This window comes from Dicentrarchus labrax, unplaced genomic scaffold (genome assembly GCF_905237075.1).
Source record: "Dicentrarchus labrax unplaced genomic scaffold, dlabrax2021, whole genome shotgun sequence".
NCBI lineage: Eukaryota > Metazoa > Chordata > Actinopteri > Moronidae > Dicentrarchus > Dicentrarchus labrax.
Window position 1 is genome coordinate 21,654,027 of NW_026136719.1, and position 19,696 is coordinate 21,673,722.

Genomic DNA, 19,696 nt, shown 5'->3' on the forward strand with positions numbered 1-19,696 from the left:
GGTGTACAGCAAGAGCGAGAGGGTATAAGAGAGAGAAATAGAAGAGAGGCAGGGACAGTACAGGAGGAGGGAGGGGGAGAAGAGAGATGTGGATCCAGTGACCCGTAGAACGACAAAGCATTTCACCCTTTTTTCTCCCAGGAGATTTGTGTGTGAATCTGTGTGTGTAGGCATGCGTTTGTGAACGTGAGTGTGTGAGTGCATGTACTGTATGAAACAAAGCTCCTCAAGACGACCACTAATTGGTTTTTCACTGTGTGCAAGCGAAGCTTACATTCATATTGCAGCAAATGCCATCAGAAGCAATTACAGGTTCTTTTTTTTTATTAAATCAGTTAAAAGCTCTAAACAGCCCATGTAGCATGAAGATACATGTGCAGTAGATTATTTTTATTTCAGGCAAAGGTATTTCCTTTGCTGCATGTCGTCCTTTCCCACCCCCATTTGCTGTCTCACTTGGGCTGTCCTATTGAACAACCATGTAAAAAAAATAATAATAACAATAAAAGCTGTAGATTCATGTTTATCCAAAAGGATGCAAAAGAAAAGACGATGTTTAAATCAAAAATCTACCATTTGATTTATGTAACAATGGAAACAACAGGCTCCTGCGACTGCTGCAGTGCTGATGCTTGTAAGATGAGACATGACTATGATGGATTCATGCACAACTACTCTGCTGATGGAGATTCCTACTTGCTCCCTTGGCAAAACATGTATTAGGTTTTTGTGTGTGTGATTGTTTTTATAACACATCCTTCAAATCCATCAGCCACATCAGTTTCATAATGCATGCTGTGCATCTATTCATATGTATGTGTATGTACTGTTACCCTCTTATTATGTCCTCTCGCCCTGACTGGTTTAATCTATGGCACAATTCAAGCATGGTAGACACACACACACACACACACACACACACACACACACACACACACACACACACACACACACACACACACACACACAAGCCACCTAATTGGTAGCATTTAATGACAAGTGGCCTGGGATTTGGCCAAGTGGATCTATTCCAATCTAACCCTAAAGTGAAGGGCACTTGTTTTCCATTCATCTACTCCATCTCTCTATCCATCAGCTCTTCCTCTGTCACCCCCATCCTTTTATTTGCCACCCTTTCCTCCATTACCTTCATTCATTCCTCCACTCCTCAATCCCTCACTCCCCTTCTATTCTTTCCATTTTAAGTTGCTCTCACTTTATAATCATCCCTTCATCTTGCCTTCTATTTCATTCCCTTTCTCCCTCATTATTTTTATCCTTTCATCCTTTGCTGTCTCCCTTTTGCCCTCCATATATCCACCCATCCATCCCACCATCTATTCAGCCTTCCTTACATGTATTGATCCCTTCATCCATCCTTGCCTCTCAGCCCCTCCATGTGTCTCTCTCTTGTTAAAAAGCTGCGGAGGTCACAAATAGTCCAGCAGCCACTAACATGCTGATGCTTTGTTTTCCACTTTCCTTCACACAACTACAAACACTTTCACTTGACACGTACATACAAAGACTAACTTGAAACACACACACACACACACACACACACACACACACACACACACACACACACACACACACACACACATACAGAGCTGATTTATGACTGGTGTCTCTGGGCTTTGTTGTTGGCTCAGAAGCTAATTGCATTCTATTTAACAGACCATCAGTGGAGGGAGATATTGGCAGAGACAGAGAGTGATGGTGTGTGTGTTTGAGAGTGTGAGGGTGTCGTGGGGGTCAGTAGCTGGCATGGACAGGAGACTGGCTTTACTGACACTATCTATCGACGTGTACATGTACATCTTACATGTTACACTGTGATAGCACACACAAGCCTGAACAATTAAATATTTGTACATTGCTGTGCTCAACATGGCCAAATGATACTTGTGACTCATGTGTATTGTAACGTACATATCACATGATGGTCTGTGCTACTGTAGATAACTGAGCTGGTCTGAGCACTAATCTGAGTATGTCAAAATACTGTGCCATACTGTGCCATACACCCTTTGTCCAATGTGTTAAACAATTTCTAATAAAATATAATTTCACAACACCATTTCAGAGCTGTCAGTATCTTTATAAATAAAAAAATGCCCTTCCCTCCCAGTAAACAGCCACATGAAGAGCTAAAGGGCTGTCAAAATAAAAGACGACCACTTTCAATTACTGTTACATGTCCTGATGTGATCAGGCAGTTGATATGGTAATTTGTTTACCAGAGGCCACCTATTTAAATCATCAATCAGCCATTATTGGTGCCTAATTGGTGGCCAATTATCATTTGATGGAATACTTCTTTTTAGAGAAAAGAAAAGAGAGGTAGCAAGGAGTAAACAGAGGCAGAGAAAGAGACAGCATTCCCCGTCTTACAGCTATCCTCTATCCAAAATAACAACGCCTTCCCAATTCACCAATTCACTGGGGACCTATTCATTTACTCTGCTACCTCCAGCAACACACACACACACACACACACACACACACACACACACACACACACACACACACACACACACACACACACACACACAGAGCTAAATCCCTTAAGATCCAATCCTTGGAGCATGCAGTAAAAAATTCCTGCACTGATAGAAACTCCCTTCCCCCAGTGAGGGAAAGCGTACACACACACATGCACACACACACGCACACACACACACACACACACACACACACACACACACACACACACACACACACACGTATAGCATGTCTCTATCCTCTAGCCCAGCGTCCCCAGAGGGCCACTGCAGCACAGGGAAGATGGAGGCCTACTATGCGAGTGTGACATATTCACAGACAGATTGGTACTAATGAAATATATTGCTCTCATGCACATTAGCAGAGGTAAAGAAAAGGTCAGTGTGGGGACTTTGTGTGGAGAAAGAGAAGAGAGGAGAGGAGAAGAGGCATATAACCGAACAATAGCGTAGGAGGAAAAGAGTGGAAGAAAGTAGAGAGCGAAAGAAGATGCAATTAAACAAAAGCAGAGGAGAGCAGAATGAAGAAGATGACCTGAAGGATAAAATAGGAGGATGTGGAGAGAGAAAGGGATCAGGTGAGAGGAGATGTGGTGGACACAGGGATTTTGCTGTGTGCAGACAGTGAGCATGAGGGACCTGCTGTGTGTGTGTGTGTGTGTGTGTGTGTGTGTGTGTGTGTGTGTGTGTGTGTGTGTGTGTGTGTGTGTGTGTGTGTGTATGTGTGTGTGTGTAATAAGAATGTCTGTATGCAGTTCACGTCTGAGAGTAAAGACCAAGAGAGCCATGGGATTTACCAGAACTGCATGGCTGCATCCATCGGCCATAAACACACACACACACACACACACACACACACACATGTCCACACTTTACCAGAGTCAAACATTTTACATTGTTTTTTTGCCAATTAAACTTAAATCCTCCAACATACAACCACACAAATGACAGGAGAATGCAGACAAACTGTGTGTGTGTGTGTGTGTGTGTGTGTGTGTGTGTGTGTGTGTGTGTGTGTGTGTGAAGTTTTCAACAGCTAACAAAACCAACACACTGACACTTTTTCACTCTCTTTTAAAGAGGAAATTACATATCACAGCGTGGAGGGGTTACAGTAATTATACAGCCGAAAACAAGAAAGAAAGACTGACAGCTATACAAACACACACACACACACGTACACACACACACACGTCCACTGACAGTGACACCTGCACCATTAAACAAACCGTGTTCTTTCACTTACAAGGTTGATGCTCATAAATTGGCTGAAAGACAACTCGCTGTATGTTTGGAATGTCAACCAGATGTGCGTGCGTGTGTGTGTGTGTGTGTGTGTGTGTGTGTGTGTGTGTGTGTGTGTGTGTGTGTGTGTGTGTGTGTGTGTGTGTTTGTGTAAAATGGCCTTGTTACCTGACAGTTGAGGGGGTCATAGAAAGAAAGCTAAAGAATGAGTGTGTGCACATGTGTTTGTGTGCGTTCCCATATAATTTACGAGTTGCGCCTGGTCACTGGTGCTTTGAAAGACAGTCTGCTACACTGACCTATGTCACTCATATATCAAACACAGACACACATTGCATTATCTGCAGATTTTGAGAACACACAATCGCAAAAGGCAGGAATGTGCACAACAAGAGCATAGAGTATGTGTGAAAGTGAGGGGGAAAACCATCATTTAAAATGTGATTTAAAGCAGTTCATTAGATACGACATTTCAGCAATACTTCAGACACTGTGACACACTCATAGTCTTGTGTTAGCCATGAATAATTTACTCATTCATTTTGAGTCTGCCATGTTTATTCATCAATAATTTACCCATATTACCCATGTCTTATTTATGTTGCGTCGCTCTGCATTTCTCTAGATTTGATTACACAGCTCATCGACAACTGGTGACTGGATAGTACACTTATGTACAATAATAGAATCCTATTCCTTTTCCCCTCCACCTTCATCTTCCAGAGTAGTTGTTTGTATGTCCGTTCATTCCTTCTGCTCTATTAGACAACTTGAGAGACATCAGTATGACAGTCAGAAAGTGTGGATGACAGCACCCGAACCCAGGATGAACTAAACCCAAGGATTAATCTTCCACAAATGAGCAATCTCATCTCTTTGTTTTTACGAAATGCTCAGCATTCGTTGTAATACTGATTCTTCTAGGCCCTATAATGTCACTAAATCTTACAAAGGTAATGCTTGTTAGAATAAACAAAACACAGTACCACAATGTTCATATAACAATGATTCAATTACTTCCTGTGGCTACAGATATACAGATATACCTCTGTATGTGCTTTTTTTAACCCATTCAGCCACATGTCTTCAGTTCTCAGATGACACTAAAGTCAAATACAATAGAGAATTGTAAAAAAAGAAAACAAGTGTCTATAAGTGGATGCTAGGATGTTAGTGGGGGTTTAAAAACACATCCTAAGTCCCAAATGACAACATAAGCCCAGCAGACTCATCAGTAAATCTGGAGATAGAGTGCAAAATAAATTTGTAGTAAAAAGTATTGTACCTGATCAACTTTAGTCAACTATAGAAGCCAATTATCATACAATTATTGTGCAGCCCCCCTTGACCATTATTATATGAGAAGGTATTCTAAATAAAACATCTGTTGGCACTGTCAGGTGACACACTCCGGATGTGTATGTAAGTGCTGAATGTGGTGCTCTGATCTCAATGCATCTTACCTGGCAAAGAAGGAGGCAGCAGCAGAGGTGGTGGTAGGTGCCGTCGTGGTTACAGCCGGAGTGTGAGAGGGAGAGTTTGTGTGTGATGTTGAATTTGTGTGTGAAGGAGAGTGTGTGTTGTAGCGGTTCAGGGCAGATTCAGTCAAACCTTCTCTGGAGGCCTCAGAGACCATCTGGGAGATCTGTTGAGAGACAGAGAGAGATTCCTTTCTGATGACTTTTATCATGTACTTCATGACACAGTACACACACGCACGCACACGCACGCACACGCGCGCGCGCACACACACACACACACACACACACATATACACACACACACACACACACACACACACACACACACACACACACACACACACACATATACAGTACAGTACAGCACTATATCTGAGTCTGGTTTCCCACACCTATCATGTTAAAGAATAATTCATGTCATGTGATTTTTGCATTCTGACGGATTTTTGGCCTCAGACATACTGAAATTCCAACAACTTTAAAAATATCTTTTAAACGACTTGCAACACTGTCACATTTTATATGAGATTTATATTTATTATTTGAAATAAATAAAACTTTTGGAAAGTAAAATATCTGTTAACTGTTTAAGACCTCTATCTTGAACATGACATAGTTCACTTAATACATTTTTTATTCATGTTCATTTCAAGTGTGTGTTTGTGTGTGTGTGTGGGTGTGTGTGTGTTTCTTGGCAGACAGACAGCAGATAAGCTCTCTAGTGATCACAGTAAACCAGCAGCAGAATGTTGTCTGGGTCCCAGATAGGGTTACCAAAAACAAACAAATAAACAAACACATCCTCCTGCCTCCTTTAACCTAATGCCTTCTCCTTCTCTTTCACCCTTACTTCTCTTCTTTTCCATCCCTCTCTTTACTCGTTTTTGTTATTGCTTCTGACTTATTCAATTTCATTCTCTCTGTCCCTTTGTCTGCCAACTTAAGTTATTCACATTTGCCCTTTATTATTGGATCATTCTTCATGGCACTTATTAAATAGTATGTAGGGAAGAAGGACAGTAAGGACAAAGAGAGACCTTTGAACTTATAACACTGTAAAGAAATGAAATTTTCTGGCCTTTCATCATTTTACTTTTATTACACAGCTGATAGTGTAGGTACAGACAGGAGATGTGGAGAAAGAAAGAAGGTCCCTGCGTGAACATTGCATTCTACCATTCTATGTTATGTGCCTTAAATTCAAATGCATCCTTTGTGCAAACACATTTAAAAAAGCACATTTCACAGTTTAAGATCAGATAAGATAAGATAAGTAAGATAAGAAGTACCTTTACTATTTACTTACTTACTAATTACAGTACAGGGGAAATGTAGTGCAAGAGTAGAGAAATAATACAATACAATATAATATAATAAAATACAAATATAATAACAATATAAATTATAAAAATATATTCACTATATACAAGATAGTGGAATTTGGTCCAGATGGATAACTGTACATGTACACAACAAAAGAGTTGTAGTTTATAGTTAACAGTTTCTTGTCCCAAATGTCAGCTGCTTTGTGTGTGTTGCACATTAGTTTGTCACTGTGTGCATAGATGTGTGTATATTATGTGTGTATGTCATGTGTGTGTGTGTGTGTGTGTGTGTGTGTGTGTGTGTGTGTGTGTGTGTGTGTGTGTGTGTGTGTGTGTGTGTGTGTGTAGCTGACCCATTTGTGAAATGGATATGGATTATTGATTATAATTTCTTATGTGCACCCAACAGCCAGACAGCAGAGAACCTAAATCGTTTCCCCACACTCCATTAAAGGAACTATAGCTTGTGTGAGAATGAAACTGCGAACATGTATGTCTATTGTGAATGTCTGCACGTGTGTCCTTGTGTGTGTATCTGTCTGCACTTCTCTAGTGTGTGTAAATCACCTCTACTGTGCGTATATTTACTGCTGAGGGCTTCTGGGGTCCACACATGCAGCCCACTGCCATGATAAATTACCTATGTAAATGAGATGCCTCTATAGTTTATATACCATTCTCCCTGTGCATTTACATGCATTTCAATGCTCAGACTTAGCTTTCTCCCCCTGCATTATTAAATGAATCGTGAACGTATGGAATAAAGGTTCAGTGAGCTACATGGAATACCTATGTATTTGTGCTGGTTACCCAGTTATCCTGATGAATAGGAAGAGGAAAACTACTTGCACAGTGCACGAGAAATGTCCCCACAGAGGGTTATTATGCGAGCTGGAAACTGGAGTAAAGGTGGCTGCATAATATGTGCCGGGCAGCAGTTCAGACTTCAGGGGCCGGTTATATGGACTATATGTTTTACTCAGCTACACCTCCCATTGTCATCAAAAAAGTGCAATAATTATATCCTTCATTCATTTCATACTATCATGAGATTCCAAAAGGTTTGCTGTGCTTCTCTATATCTGAAACAGCGGTGGGCTGATAGGTAATTATGCTTCATGTTCATTAAACCAGCTATTGTAAGATAGCTGTCAAATTATCTCTGCATCTGAACTACTGCACACAGGAAAGAGATGTGTAGCATACTAGTTCCTATCTGAAATGACATTCCTGCATGGTCACCTGGCTAATGCATTTACATGGATGGAAATTTGGGTAATGCAGTCATTGAAATAAATTATGTTTTTGTTGTTTCTGTTTGTACTGTAGGTCGTTACACTTTTCCCACAGGACATAAAGGCTGAGTTGCTAGCTCTACATTTCACCATAAATAAGATTAAATTACACTGGAAGAAACTTTAATGATCCCTATGGGGATATTATGTCATTGCAGCAGGAGAGAAAGGGATATAGATAATACCAGGACAAAGGTATATCGAGTACAGAGGATAATACAACAACCAAATGTGTCAAAAATAATGCAGCAAATCAATAAAAACACAGCATCTGACCATGTTTTCATAAAGCACATGGTCCTGAGATTGTGCCTGTCAATGTAGGACTTGATGATGAATGTGATATCAGATTTCCCCAGAAAGACAAAAGAAAACCCCCAAAAAAACACGTATTGTGTCACTTTCGCCCCTCCTCGTTCTCTACACTACAGCACTTATTCACACCCCCTCTCTCTTTGCACTTAGAAAAAGGTAAAAGCTGGCTCATTCATCTTCATTACATCACAAACGCCATTTCCTCCAGCATCTACCTTCCTCATCTGTCTCTCTTACATTTATTTTATTTTTCCATCTTTTTCCAATCACATGCTACAGGCATAGAATTTGTGCCTGAAATTTCAGGTTTGTGTGAAGAGGATGTAGAGAGAAATGGTGTGTTTGTGTGTCCATGTATGTGTGTGGTCCTGCCTGATTTATCAAGGGGATAGACACAATCTGTAAAACAATCTAAATGCTTACTGCAGTAGACTGGAGGAAGAGAGAGATAGAGCCTGGCCTTTCAGGCTGAAAGTGGGGGAGAAAATGGGGAAGAGAAAGGTAAGTGAGTGAATGGTACGGGTTGTTTATTCATTCAACATTACAGACAGAGACAGAGGTACAGAAACAGATGTGAGACAGACAGGGAAGGAAAAGAAAGCAAGTGAGTAGAACGGACACAGAAAACAGTCATGAAAAAGAAGACAACGCACACAAGGAAATTAAATGTTGAGGGGGAAGAGGCGAGGAGACAAAGAAATGACAGAGTGGGAGTCAATTAGAGAGAGCAAAGGTGAAACAGAGGAGAGTGGAAATGAATACCTGATGCTTTATATCAACACATATACAGTATGTTGTAAAAACAAAGTAGGAAACAGCCTTAAGACAAACAGTTAAAAGAGAAAATAATGACAAGAGGAAATGTAGTTTGATTTATGGAATATCGGATATCAGAGATAATAAGACATGCTCTCTGACACTTGAGATTCAAAATACACATTACTTTTCCTAATGCTGTTAGCTAAGCATGCACTTATCATTATGTCATGCAATTATTCAGCAACACAAAACTAACGACGTTGAGTATTGTCCTCACTGTTGGAAACTGAGTGTGTGCACTGCTCCCTCATAGAGAAACTCAAGGGGACCTTGGCTGGAATATTTAATGGCATGCATATTGTTTTTGTGAGTTTAGCTCAGCTTGCTTATGAGCTTTTATTGTAGCTAATGAGATGGGAGACTTTACACTCTATGTACCTGTGTTAGATTGTTACAGTATGTGTGTACATTTAAATTGCCAGCCAGTGAGCAGCTACTGTCGCTCTGATTTAACATTGCACTCTTGTAATACTGCTTGACTCAAGATGAACACTATTTTTTTTAAAAAGAAAGAAGATAATTAATGCAGAACATTTTTTTTTATTATTCCACATATTTTTCTTCCTTATGAAAATCTGGAGCTTACATTACCCATAATTCAACTGCAGACAGTTTAAGTGACATCACTTAAGGCAATTTATCAGACTTTGTGCAGCAGAGCCACAACAGGCGTTTTCACATGTGCAGTAGTACTCGCTCACACCTGTGCACAGAGTTTGATGTAAAAAAACAGAGCTCCCCTTTAAAGGCCTTCTCAGGGGCCCCACAGTGGTGGTAATAAGGGTGGGGCAATAGCTGCTCTTTCACTTTCCCCGCCTACATTTATTCTGCCGGAGACTGAACTGGTGACCTTTCGGTTACAAGCTTCTCTAACCTAATTAATCCTAAAGGATATCCAGCTAAGTCTGACAGTGTTTGGCAGCATTCTGCTGGAGCAACACACAGGAACACTGTAAATTAGGAAAGCTAATCTAACCATTGTTGAAATCGGTACACACACACACATACTCAGAGACACAGAGGAACACAGACACACCATATTGTATAAACCTGTTTTCAGTTAGCTGCTTGAAGGACAGAGCGAGGACAAAGAGACAATATTAGATTTGTTGTCTCATGCCAGGGAGAAAGCGAGAGTGAGAGAGTGATAGAGAGATCTAGTCCCTCTACACCACCACCACCCCAATGGAAAAAGCCTTCAAAAAATAAATAAGCAGTTGATGTACTTGATTTATTTTTACACTTTCTGCCAGTTAAAGGTACAGTAATGACAAATGTGACACACTTCATTGTGTAACAAAAGGACAGACTGGTTTCTGGGTGGTTTCTTTGAGTAAATGAAAGGACCATACATCACTGAGCTCACTGCTGTCTGACGTCACCCATTGCTTTGAAGCCTGGACCTTTGGTTCATGCTCACCAGCTTCTTGGTCAGTTACTGGACCCAGGAAATCAACATTTATCAACCAGCTGGATCCCAAATTAGTTCAAATGAAAGACTCTTCTTCAAATGCAGACAGACTGACCAGGTTTACCAATTTCCATATGCTATGCCACCAACATCTATGGTCCATTATGATATGTTTAATACTACTTACACTTTACTGTGTTTGTACTTGTTTTTTTAATCAATATTAAAATATTTGTGACCTTCATCGGCTCACTGATCCCAGTAAGCTACCTGAGAGATTCACCCTCAGTCCTTTATAATCAGTCTTCCTTGTTCCGACTGAATCAGCGTTTCCCCTTTGTCCTAGACTTCTTGTGGGACAAGAAAGAAAAGTCCTAATAAATATAAAATGTGGAGGTTGTCACCTCTTAGACTGCTGACCCAGCAAGGTTTTAATGTCAACTACACTGGAGGAAGACAGGTTGCCTGTCTACCTCTGTGTCCTCCTTTTATTCTCAGGCTCTTGCTGTTCTACCTCTAAAGGTGACTTTGATAATGATTTTACTAATTTAAATTATTGAATCGAAAAAGACATACCAGTGTTGTTGTTGGTAGTGCATCTGAAGAGTAAGACCACATTTCCCATAAAGCCAACTGATTCTTGGCGAAGACTTTCAATTTAAACTCTATTGACTTTCCCTGGAGTCGCTGTACATGTGTTTGTTTTCTCTTTCACTTTGAGGAAGAGTGTGAACATGTTGGAAGAGATTCCTCATTTGGTGTGTGTTAGATCATTTGCCTTTGTAAGACTTTGTGACAGCTCATGAACAGCAGACTTTTAGGTTTTAGACATAGCTAGTCATCCCAGCAATGTGTCCCTATAAACTGATGTCTCCATAATAAAATGTCTCTTATTCTCATTTTCTTTCCTTCCTTTCCTTTCCTTTATCCTCTACATCTCTCACTCTAATCTTTCTTCATTTTTCTGTTTCCTACTTTCATTCCCATTTTTTGATCGTCTCTCTGCTCAGCTCCTCCCCCCTTTTCTTCCTCTCTCAGGGGTGAGTCTAAACGAGGGTGATTTATTATCGTGCTCTGTTTCTCCTTTCTTGCTGAAACACCATTATTGTCAAAGTCACAGCGCACTCAGACTCTCGAACATTTTACACCTCACAACACAGATACTAACTCACATACAGAACAGAGATATAAAGATATACTTTCACACTGCAAACATGCATCCAGTGTTTGTACACTATAAAACTTAACTACATGCACGCATGCATCAATACTGACACAAAGAAATGCATGCACACAAGCAAATTACATACACACTTACTGTTTGCACAAAAGCACACAGACACACTCTCTGAAATATAAGTTGTATTGCACAAAGACATTCATACACAAATACACTGGCATACAATATTATGAAAGACAAAGGGAAAAGCAGCATCTTGTTTTCAAGGGAAATATGGTCAAAAATGGATAAACGTTGCAGAGCAACTGACTACCTATGTCAAAGTAATATAAAAGAAGAGGAAAAAGGAAAAACAAAATCATTCTTTATTATCTAATAAATTGAAATTCGGGAGAAGAGCTCCTTCTGATTTGAACACTGACATTTCCACAAAGAACGGCCAGAATACATAACAGTTCTCATGCCTAATTTATTTCTGACCAGCAGGACAAGATAATGAAACAATTCCAGAGATTGTATAAAGTAATTTTCACCTACGACTCCATATCTCTGCATCTGGTTCAAGTCATGGGGCTGAATAAAAATATAAAAAGAGATGGGGAACAGCAAGATAGACGACGGGGTGAATATGAAACAGACAAAGTGTGAGAAAGACAGGAGAAATAATAGGGGAGATAGAAAGAAAGCGGCATGAGCAATAAGTAGAGACAGAGTGTGTGTGAGTGTGTGAGTGAGAGTGAAAGAGTGAAGGGGTACTGGGGGTGTATGACATAGAGTCCCCTGAGTCCTAATTATCACTGTATGAATTATTACATCTGTAGAACACGTTCATACACACATGTTAACACACACACACACACACACACACACACACACACACACACACACACAGAGAGAGAGAGAGAGAAAGACACTCACACACACACACCTCTGGATCTCCCCTGGAGTCTAAGCTCTCCTGCCTCCCTCTGTACACCTCTAGACCACGCGTCACCTGAGGCGTTTTCTCCCTCCTACCATCTTCCTGTCTTGTCTACTTACACTCCCTCTCTTCCTGTTTCCTCCTAAAATCTCTTCTATTATCTCGATTTTCAGTTCGAATAACTTTTAAGGTTTGTAAATGTTCTGCCTCAATCCAGCTGAAAAAGATATTTTGTTTCCCTCTTGATAAGAGATGGTTATCAAATCCAAGAATTGTAAGTCGATTATTGCGTCCTCATGGAAAGCCCTTTTTGAGTAAAACAGACTTCAAAATGTCTCTTTGCAATAATTTAATAATTATAATTTAATAATAATAATTTAATTGACAGTAAATTGCTAATAAATATATTAAAAATATATTTCTATGTGTTAAGGCTGAACTGAGTTACGACTCCCAGAAGGAGTGTGAATTTTGATACAAAGTAAGGGTTTTAAAGTACCTTAATGGTATCTTTGCCTCAGAGCTTCACAGTTTGAAAACGTCTGTTTTAGTGGATACTGAGGCCTTGCCTTGAATTTCCCTCGGGATAAATAAAGTATCTATCTATCTATCTTTGCCGTCCCAGTCACCAAGTTAACAAGTCTGAAGCAAGCTCAGTTTTTTTGTGGGTAAATTTCCTGAAACTTTACAGTCCCCCCCACCATCCAATTCGGATTTGACAGTTGTCTACATCAGCAATAACATGACAGTGGTAAAAATGACCTCATGTCGTTAATTTTGTTTTCCATCAATACTTTTTGTGCTTCTCCCAAAAAGTCTCTAGACAAATGTAACCAGTTTCATGTGTTACTCAAAAAAACTCATGTTTTATATCCAAATGATAAAAGTTTTTTTTTTAAATTAAGTTCTTAAAGCTGTTTCTGTTCCACTGACTATGCATGCCATTCCTTCTTTAATTTTTGTTCAAGATGATGTGTCTACCTTGAGGCCTTGTATGATGTGTGTCCTTTTCTTATTAAGAACACACAGACGCACACATGGACACACACTTTGCCTGGGGTAGATGCAACATAGCTTAGGCTGACTTTGTATAAACTGAGGAGAGATGAAACAAGACAAGTGGGAGAAAGTAGAGAACAAAAGAGAAATAAATAAAGCAATTAAACAGAGGAGAGCAGAAGAGCCTGGATGTTAATGTTGAACACAATATCTCAGATGTCAGGTATTATCAGAGGTTGCTAGCTAACAAGGTCAGACTACAGTAAGTAGACTGCAAGTTGAAAATTTAAAATGTCCTGTCTGTCAGATAACAAGAGATGTATTCATCTGCATGCTGGTAGCTTGTTACCATTTGATATTATCGTATAAGACCAGAATACATTTATTCAGTTTCTATGGTAATATTTGCAGTTCCTCGTGGGGGAACTTGCTCTACGGAGTTTCATGTTACTGTAAGGCACGCACACACACACACACACGCACACACGCACATCTGTTTAGATGGCTTACCTGGTACGGATACAGTGTAACTCCTCCATTAGTCCGGTTCAGGTGCTGATGGGCCTGCAGAGCTGCTGTGCTCAGTACTGCTCCACTCCCATTATTACTGCTGTTACCACTATTATTGCCAGGGCTCTTTACTGCAGCCGCTGGTTGCTGTTGGGCACCAGCTTTTGCTGAACTTGGGGACCCATTCCTTCTGTCCATCCCACCTCCAAGCCCCAGGGAGCTGGGCTTGGACCCCAGCCTGTGCCCTAGGCCTTGAGGTTGTGGGTTTGTGGTAGCACAGCTGGATGTTTGCCCCACCGAGGGACTTCCATGGCTGGGGTTGGATGGTCCATGGCTCGGGCTGGGCGTTGGGGTCTGGCTGGGGCTTGGGGAGGGCGACTGGGAGGATGGGTGAGGAGGATGTGAAACGGCAGCAGCAGCTGAAGATGAGGAGGAAGGGATAAAAGGAGGAGGCCACTCCCGTGACCCAGGACCTCCTGGTGCTCCAGATGCTCCCATTGAACTGGGAAGTCCTTGAGATCCATATCGTCCAATCAGGGCCGTAGGGGAAGAGGTGGGAGACAAATCCCACTGGTCGAGAGTGAGGACCATGCGCACAGCTTCCTGTTTGAGCTGAGTGAGGTGAGTGGCGCAGACATCACAGCGACTGTCACGTTCATTCCACGCCCGCCGAGAACTGTTGGGCACCTGAAGCTTATCATGAAGAAGGAGAGAGAAGGAGGGATCCTGGAGGGAGAGAGAGAGAAACAGAAAGCAGGGATTTAGACTGCTGTCTGGAAGAATGAATGGGAGCAACATGAAGCAAGAACAGCATGTTTTGAGCTGCTGGAGAGGGAGAGGAGAGGAGAGGAGAGGAGAAGAAATGATTGTTTATTGAACAAATCATGACAATGAATATTTATAGAAAATCCCAGAAACATTGCTGTGTAGCCAGGAAGAAGATGTGTAAAGAGGCACACATACCCAGAGAAGGACAGGCAAAAGCAAGTACAGACATAGAAAAACACACGCACACACACCGCGCACACACACCGTACACACACACACACACACACACACACACACACACACACACACACACACACACACACACACACACACAATAACACACAATATACTCCAAAGAGAGTCCAAAGGGTAAAAGTGTCACAGAAGCTGGCAGCAAGGAGAGTCCTCTAATACAGAAATGAAACCTCTTGCCTCTGGCTTTCCTCTCCCTTCTTTTCTTTTTCACATTCTTATAAACATTGTGTTCACCTTTAAATCATCTGTAAAGCATCTTGGTGCAATAAAACAGCAGCCATTTGTTCTTAATACAAGAGGTTAATTGCTTGGCTATCAATTTGTAGTGATGTGAAATTACAAAATGTATCTCCCATAAAAGGCAATAAAAACTATTTAATTAAGAGGGAACAGCACAAACTATTCCCTTTTACATTCATGCCTCAGAAAGTTCAAAATATTTAAAATAAATTGTAGAAAATGTCACACACACATTAAATAGCATCCTAGTTGCAATCATTAAGCCTATATGTAATGATATCAAAACTAATGTCAACTGAAACAGCACTCAGCAAGTAAACATTCCCTGACATTTTAAGCATTGTCACCTGCAGTTAATCTTCTCAATTTAAAATACATTTTTCTATTGCTCTGTAGTTGAATTAAGGTGTGACACTAAGTGCAAATGGTCTACTTGCAGGCCAATAGCAGCCAGGACAAAAGGGCACTTTTGGGAAAAACTATAAGCAAAAAGTGCAAAGCATGAGGTCTTGGACACAGACTGTGTGGGTGTCTTCAAGCTTCAAGTGCAAAAGGGCTGAATGAAGTGTTGATCCGAGGGTTTGATGATTCATAAATATGCTCTTAGCCAGTCACATCACAAATCTCATCTTTCTCAAAGTGCTGAGCCAATCACAGTGACACATGACAACAACAGCTCAACATATGAAGAATCTGCTTCTCCAGAAAATCATATTGCTGTGTGGCACGATTTGAGTGCACAGAACCACAAATCTCAAATCTCACGTCACAACTGGTCACTTACTGACGTAAAATGTGACAACAGCATTTGCATTGTTAAGGATATTAAGATTAAAACATGAAACTGTTTCACAAACATTTCATGGTCAACTCAACTATCATGGCTCAGTATTCTGAGGCTGTTAAAGAATATCTTTACTTGTGTAACCCATCAGCTTCTAAACACTCATAACACACATAACTACAACTGTTGCACTTTTAAAACATTCACAGATGTGTGCCCTTACTGGGATTGACATAACAGTCAATATGATGCTGCAATGGATATATGTATATGTGAACATGGCAGAACATTTAATTTCACCTTTTCTGATGAGTACAGACTGCCGGGTTTCTAAGAACGCTCATTTAAAAAAATTATCAGCATTCATGGTATTTCATATAAAAGCACGAGACAAATGCAATCTTTTGCCATTCTGCATAAAATGTTTAAACAGAATCATTAAAAACTATTTAATTTTCTCTCCTCATGTAGGTCCACAGTATGTTTTTCACAGGTCTCTCTGCCAGTGTCTGTCTGGTGAATGTGCGTGTATGCGTGTGTTTAAGCAATCATAGTGTGCTTTCTTGCATTCAGAAATCCGGATATTTGTCACATTTGTTTGCACAGTTATCTGTGCCTGTGTGCAATAATGCATGTGCGTATACAGGTATGTGTTGTGTGTGTGTGTGTGTGTGTGTGTGTGTGAGTGTGTGTGTGTGTGTGTGTGTGTGTGTGTACGTGAGCATGTATTTTTTCCAGACTAATTGGAGCCACTCGTACAGAGCAAAGCCACTCTAAATCTCCTGCCACGATTCTCTGGTCTAAATATCAAAGTTAACAAGCAAAGCGCACGCACACATCCCGATACAGATCTTTGTCTAAACCTCAGTTGACCTCACTGAAAATATTTTTTCCATTTTTTCTTCCACCAAGCATTAAGGGCTTTATCTAACAAAAGGTCATTAAATAGAAATTGTTTTTCCTTATAAAAACATTTTTTTACTCGAGGCCCTTTAGACTGATGGTGGGATTAGAATGGCCGAGTGTGATATTGTGGGCTAATTGTCAGCTTAAGTGTAGGTGTAGTGTCAGTGTATTATCAGCGGGTGTATGTCTGCTTAGGAGCCCTGTACTTCAACAAAACATCTGTAGTAGGTGGTGCCAATTCACTTGAAAACTGTAATTACATTCCCGCTTTTAGCCCAGCCCACCTCTTCTTTTACACTGAAGCCAGGTATCTGTATAGGCTTGCGCCCTTTTCAGCACAAGTGTTAGTTACAGCAAACTGAGTGTATGGTTACATGTAAAAACCACCTCATGCTGTTTTGCCTTGGGTTAGACAGTAAAGACCTTATCTGAATGTGTGCAGCCTACACAAGAATGAAACGTGGTACTTTTCTTATGCTATTCTGAGCACATTCATCCCCACAGATGACATGAAATCTTTTCTCTGAAACTGCTTTCTCCTGAATGACTGCTTTTAGCAACTGCTCATGCATCTCGAAAGCAGAGCCATTACATTCACTATTTTCTCAAAAAACAGGGTAAAACTTTCCAAGTAAATGTTCCACAATTGCAGCTGCATTTTCCATCAAATTGATTTAACAACAGAATCAAAACGGCGTAAAGTTTAACACTGACGTATGATGTAGTGTCAGAATAATAGGTGCCTTAAAACAATCACTAATTAAACATGTTGATCTAATCATTAAAAACATCACCCTAAACAATTGTTCAACATGCTTTTATTTGAATATCTCAGCACATCATGCCAGAGGAAGAAGCTGTGCATGTACAGTATTAATCAAAGCGATGGGTAGACTCTCTTTGCTTAGTGAAGCTTAATCAATACATGACTTACTGAGATGCAGTATATGTATGTGCATCTAATCAATAGGCATGTGATGGACATGGTTTATCTCTCAGTAGATTTAGACAATCAGACATTAAGATAAAGAGACAGATGACTGACAGAGAAGACGGAAAACGGAGGGACACCTGGGAAAATAACGAGTGACTGACAGGAGGAAAGGAATTCAGATACATGAACAGGCAGCTTCCTTGCCAACATACAGTAAACACATCCTATTTACATGGGTTTATAATTAACTACTTGTTTATCCTTTTCCACATTGACAAAACATCCTTACAACTATAAAAAAATAACTGCATATCAATTTTCACTCCAACGTTTCACTGTACATTGTCTGGATCTGTGTGTATGTGTGTCTGGTCAGCCTCCTTGGTGGTCCTTATGCTCATAATGCAAGGGAGTTAGCAAGAAAAAGAGAGTGAATGTGACGTACTGTCTGCCACACACAAATAAGCCTCTATCAATAACAAGCCTGTTACCTTTCCTCAATCAATATACTGTCTGTACTGTCTGTGTGTGTCTGTGTGTGTGTGTGTGTGCCTGCTCGGCTATATCAACAAACCACAAGACCACAAGATACACACACACACACACACACACACACACACACACACACACACACACACACACACACACACACACACACACACACAAAACGCATGGCGGGATCTCAAACCTTGGCAAGCATCTGAGCGGTGTGAATGTGTGTGAATGTGTGTGTGTGTTTATGGATAAAGGCTACCTTGTTACTTGGGCAAACTAAGTAGCATAATGAATAGAATATGTTTTTTTAGACATATACATACTGTACACCCGTAAGCATAGACATATTCCTGGCTGGCATGAGACACCACACACACTCCAAGCAACATAAAATAAGCTACTAGTGTGTCTCTCTCTCTCTCTCTCTCTCTCTCTCTCTCTCTCTCTCTCTCTCTCTCTCTCTCTCTCTCTCTCTCTCTCTCTCTCTCACACACACACACACACACACACACACACACACACACACACACACACACACACAAAGCAAACATATTTGCAGGTTGACACGCATGAGAAGAGGCCGACTGGAGGAAAGAAAACTGAGATTGGGGCAGATTTAAAATGCAGTTGACTATTTATGAATGCATTCATTCAATTTTTCACTGTATGTTCAATAATCCTGCTTAGCCACAGGGTTATGACACATTTTCTGCTAGGTGCAACAAATTTGTACTGAATTTGCTGCATCCAGCTAAGGGAGGGAGCTGCGAAGATAGCAGCAGTGATAACAACAACAGAACAGTTCCTCTCATGTTCTTAATGAGTTCTCCCTGTGTGACTAAAATACTCACTCTATAAAGTCTGTTTCCCTTCATTTCTGAGACTGATACTAAAAGCATTTATTGTAGATGGCTGAACATTGCTCTGCTATGAAACCTTATTATACTGAAAATATGTCGTGTCACGTCAACTGCATTTGGCCAGCAGGGGACGAGTGCTTCAACATGTGCAAACCAACGCACAAAGTCTTGCAAAACCAACCGGTATGTGTGCAAGGATTTAGAAGGAAGTCGCCTGTTTCGCCATATTGTGGTAGAAATCTGGAACACAGTTGGAACACACAGAGATGAACAGGAGAAAAGTGCGTTATGGAGCAGAGGAGATTTTGTTATGGATATTTTTGCTATTAGAATCCAGTGTGTGGATTTGTGCAGCAACATTCACTGAAGACTTATGTAAAAGGGATGATAAAACAATAAAAAGTTTGCAACCAGTGCAAGTGAACATGGGCTCATTTTATTGACTTTT

The 19,696-nt window shown here is 40.5% G+C and overlaps 1 protein-coding gene across 2 annotated transcripts in view; it reads right to left on the reverse strand.

The window, feature by feature from the left end:
• kif26ba (kinesin family member 26Ba) overlaps positions 1-19,696 on the reverse strand; it is an 85,930-nt gene that overhangs the window by 43,629 nt on the left and 22,605 nt on the right. The window contains exons 3-5 of one of the 2 annotated variants that reach the window (XM_051379181.1): positions 14,007-14,732; positions 8,589-8,633; positions 5,213-5,394 (exon numbers count right to left, since the gene is read on the reverse strand). In XM_051379181.1, the coding sequence (XP_051235141.1) occupies positions 5,213-5,394; positions 8,589-8,633; positions 14,007-14,732 (953 nt within the window). The remainder of the gene's footprint in view (positions 1-5,212; positions 5,395-8,588; positions 8,634-14,006; positions 14,733-19,696) is intronic. The other variant, XM_051379182.1, reaches the window with a different exon arrangement.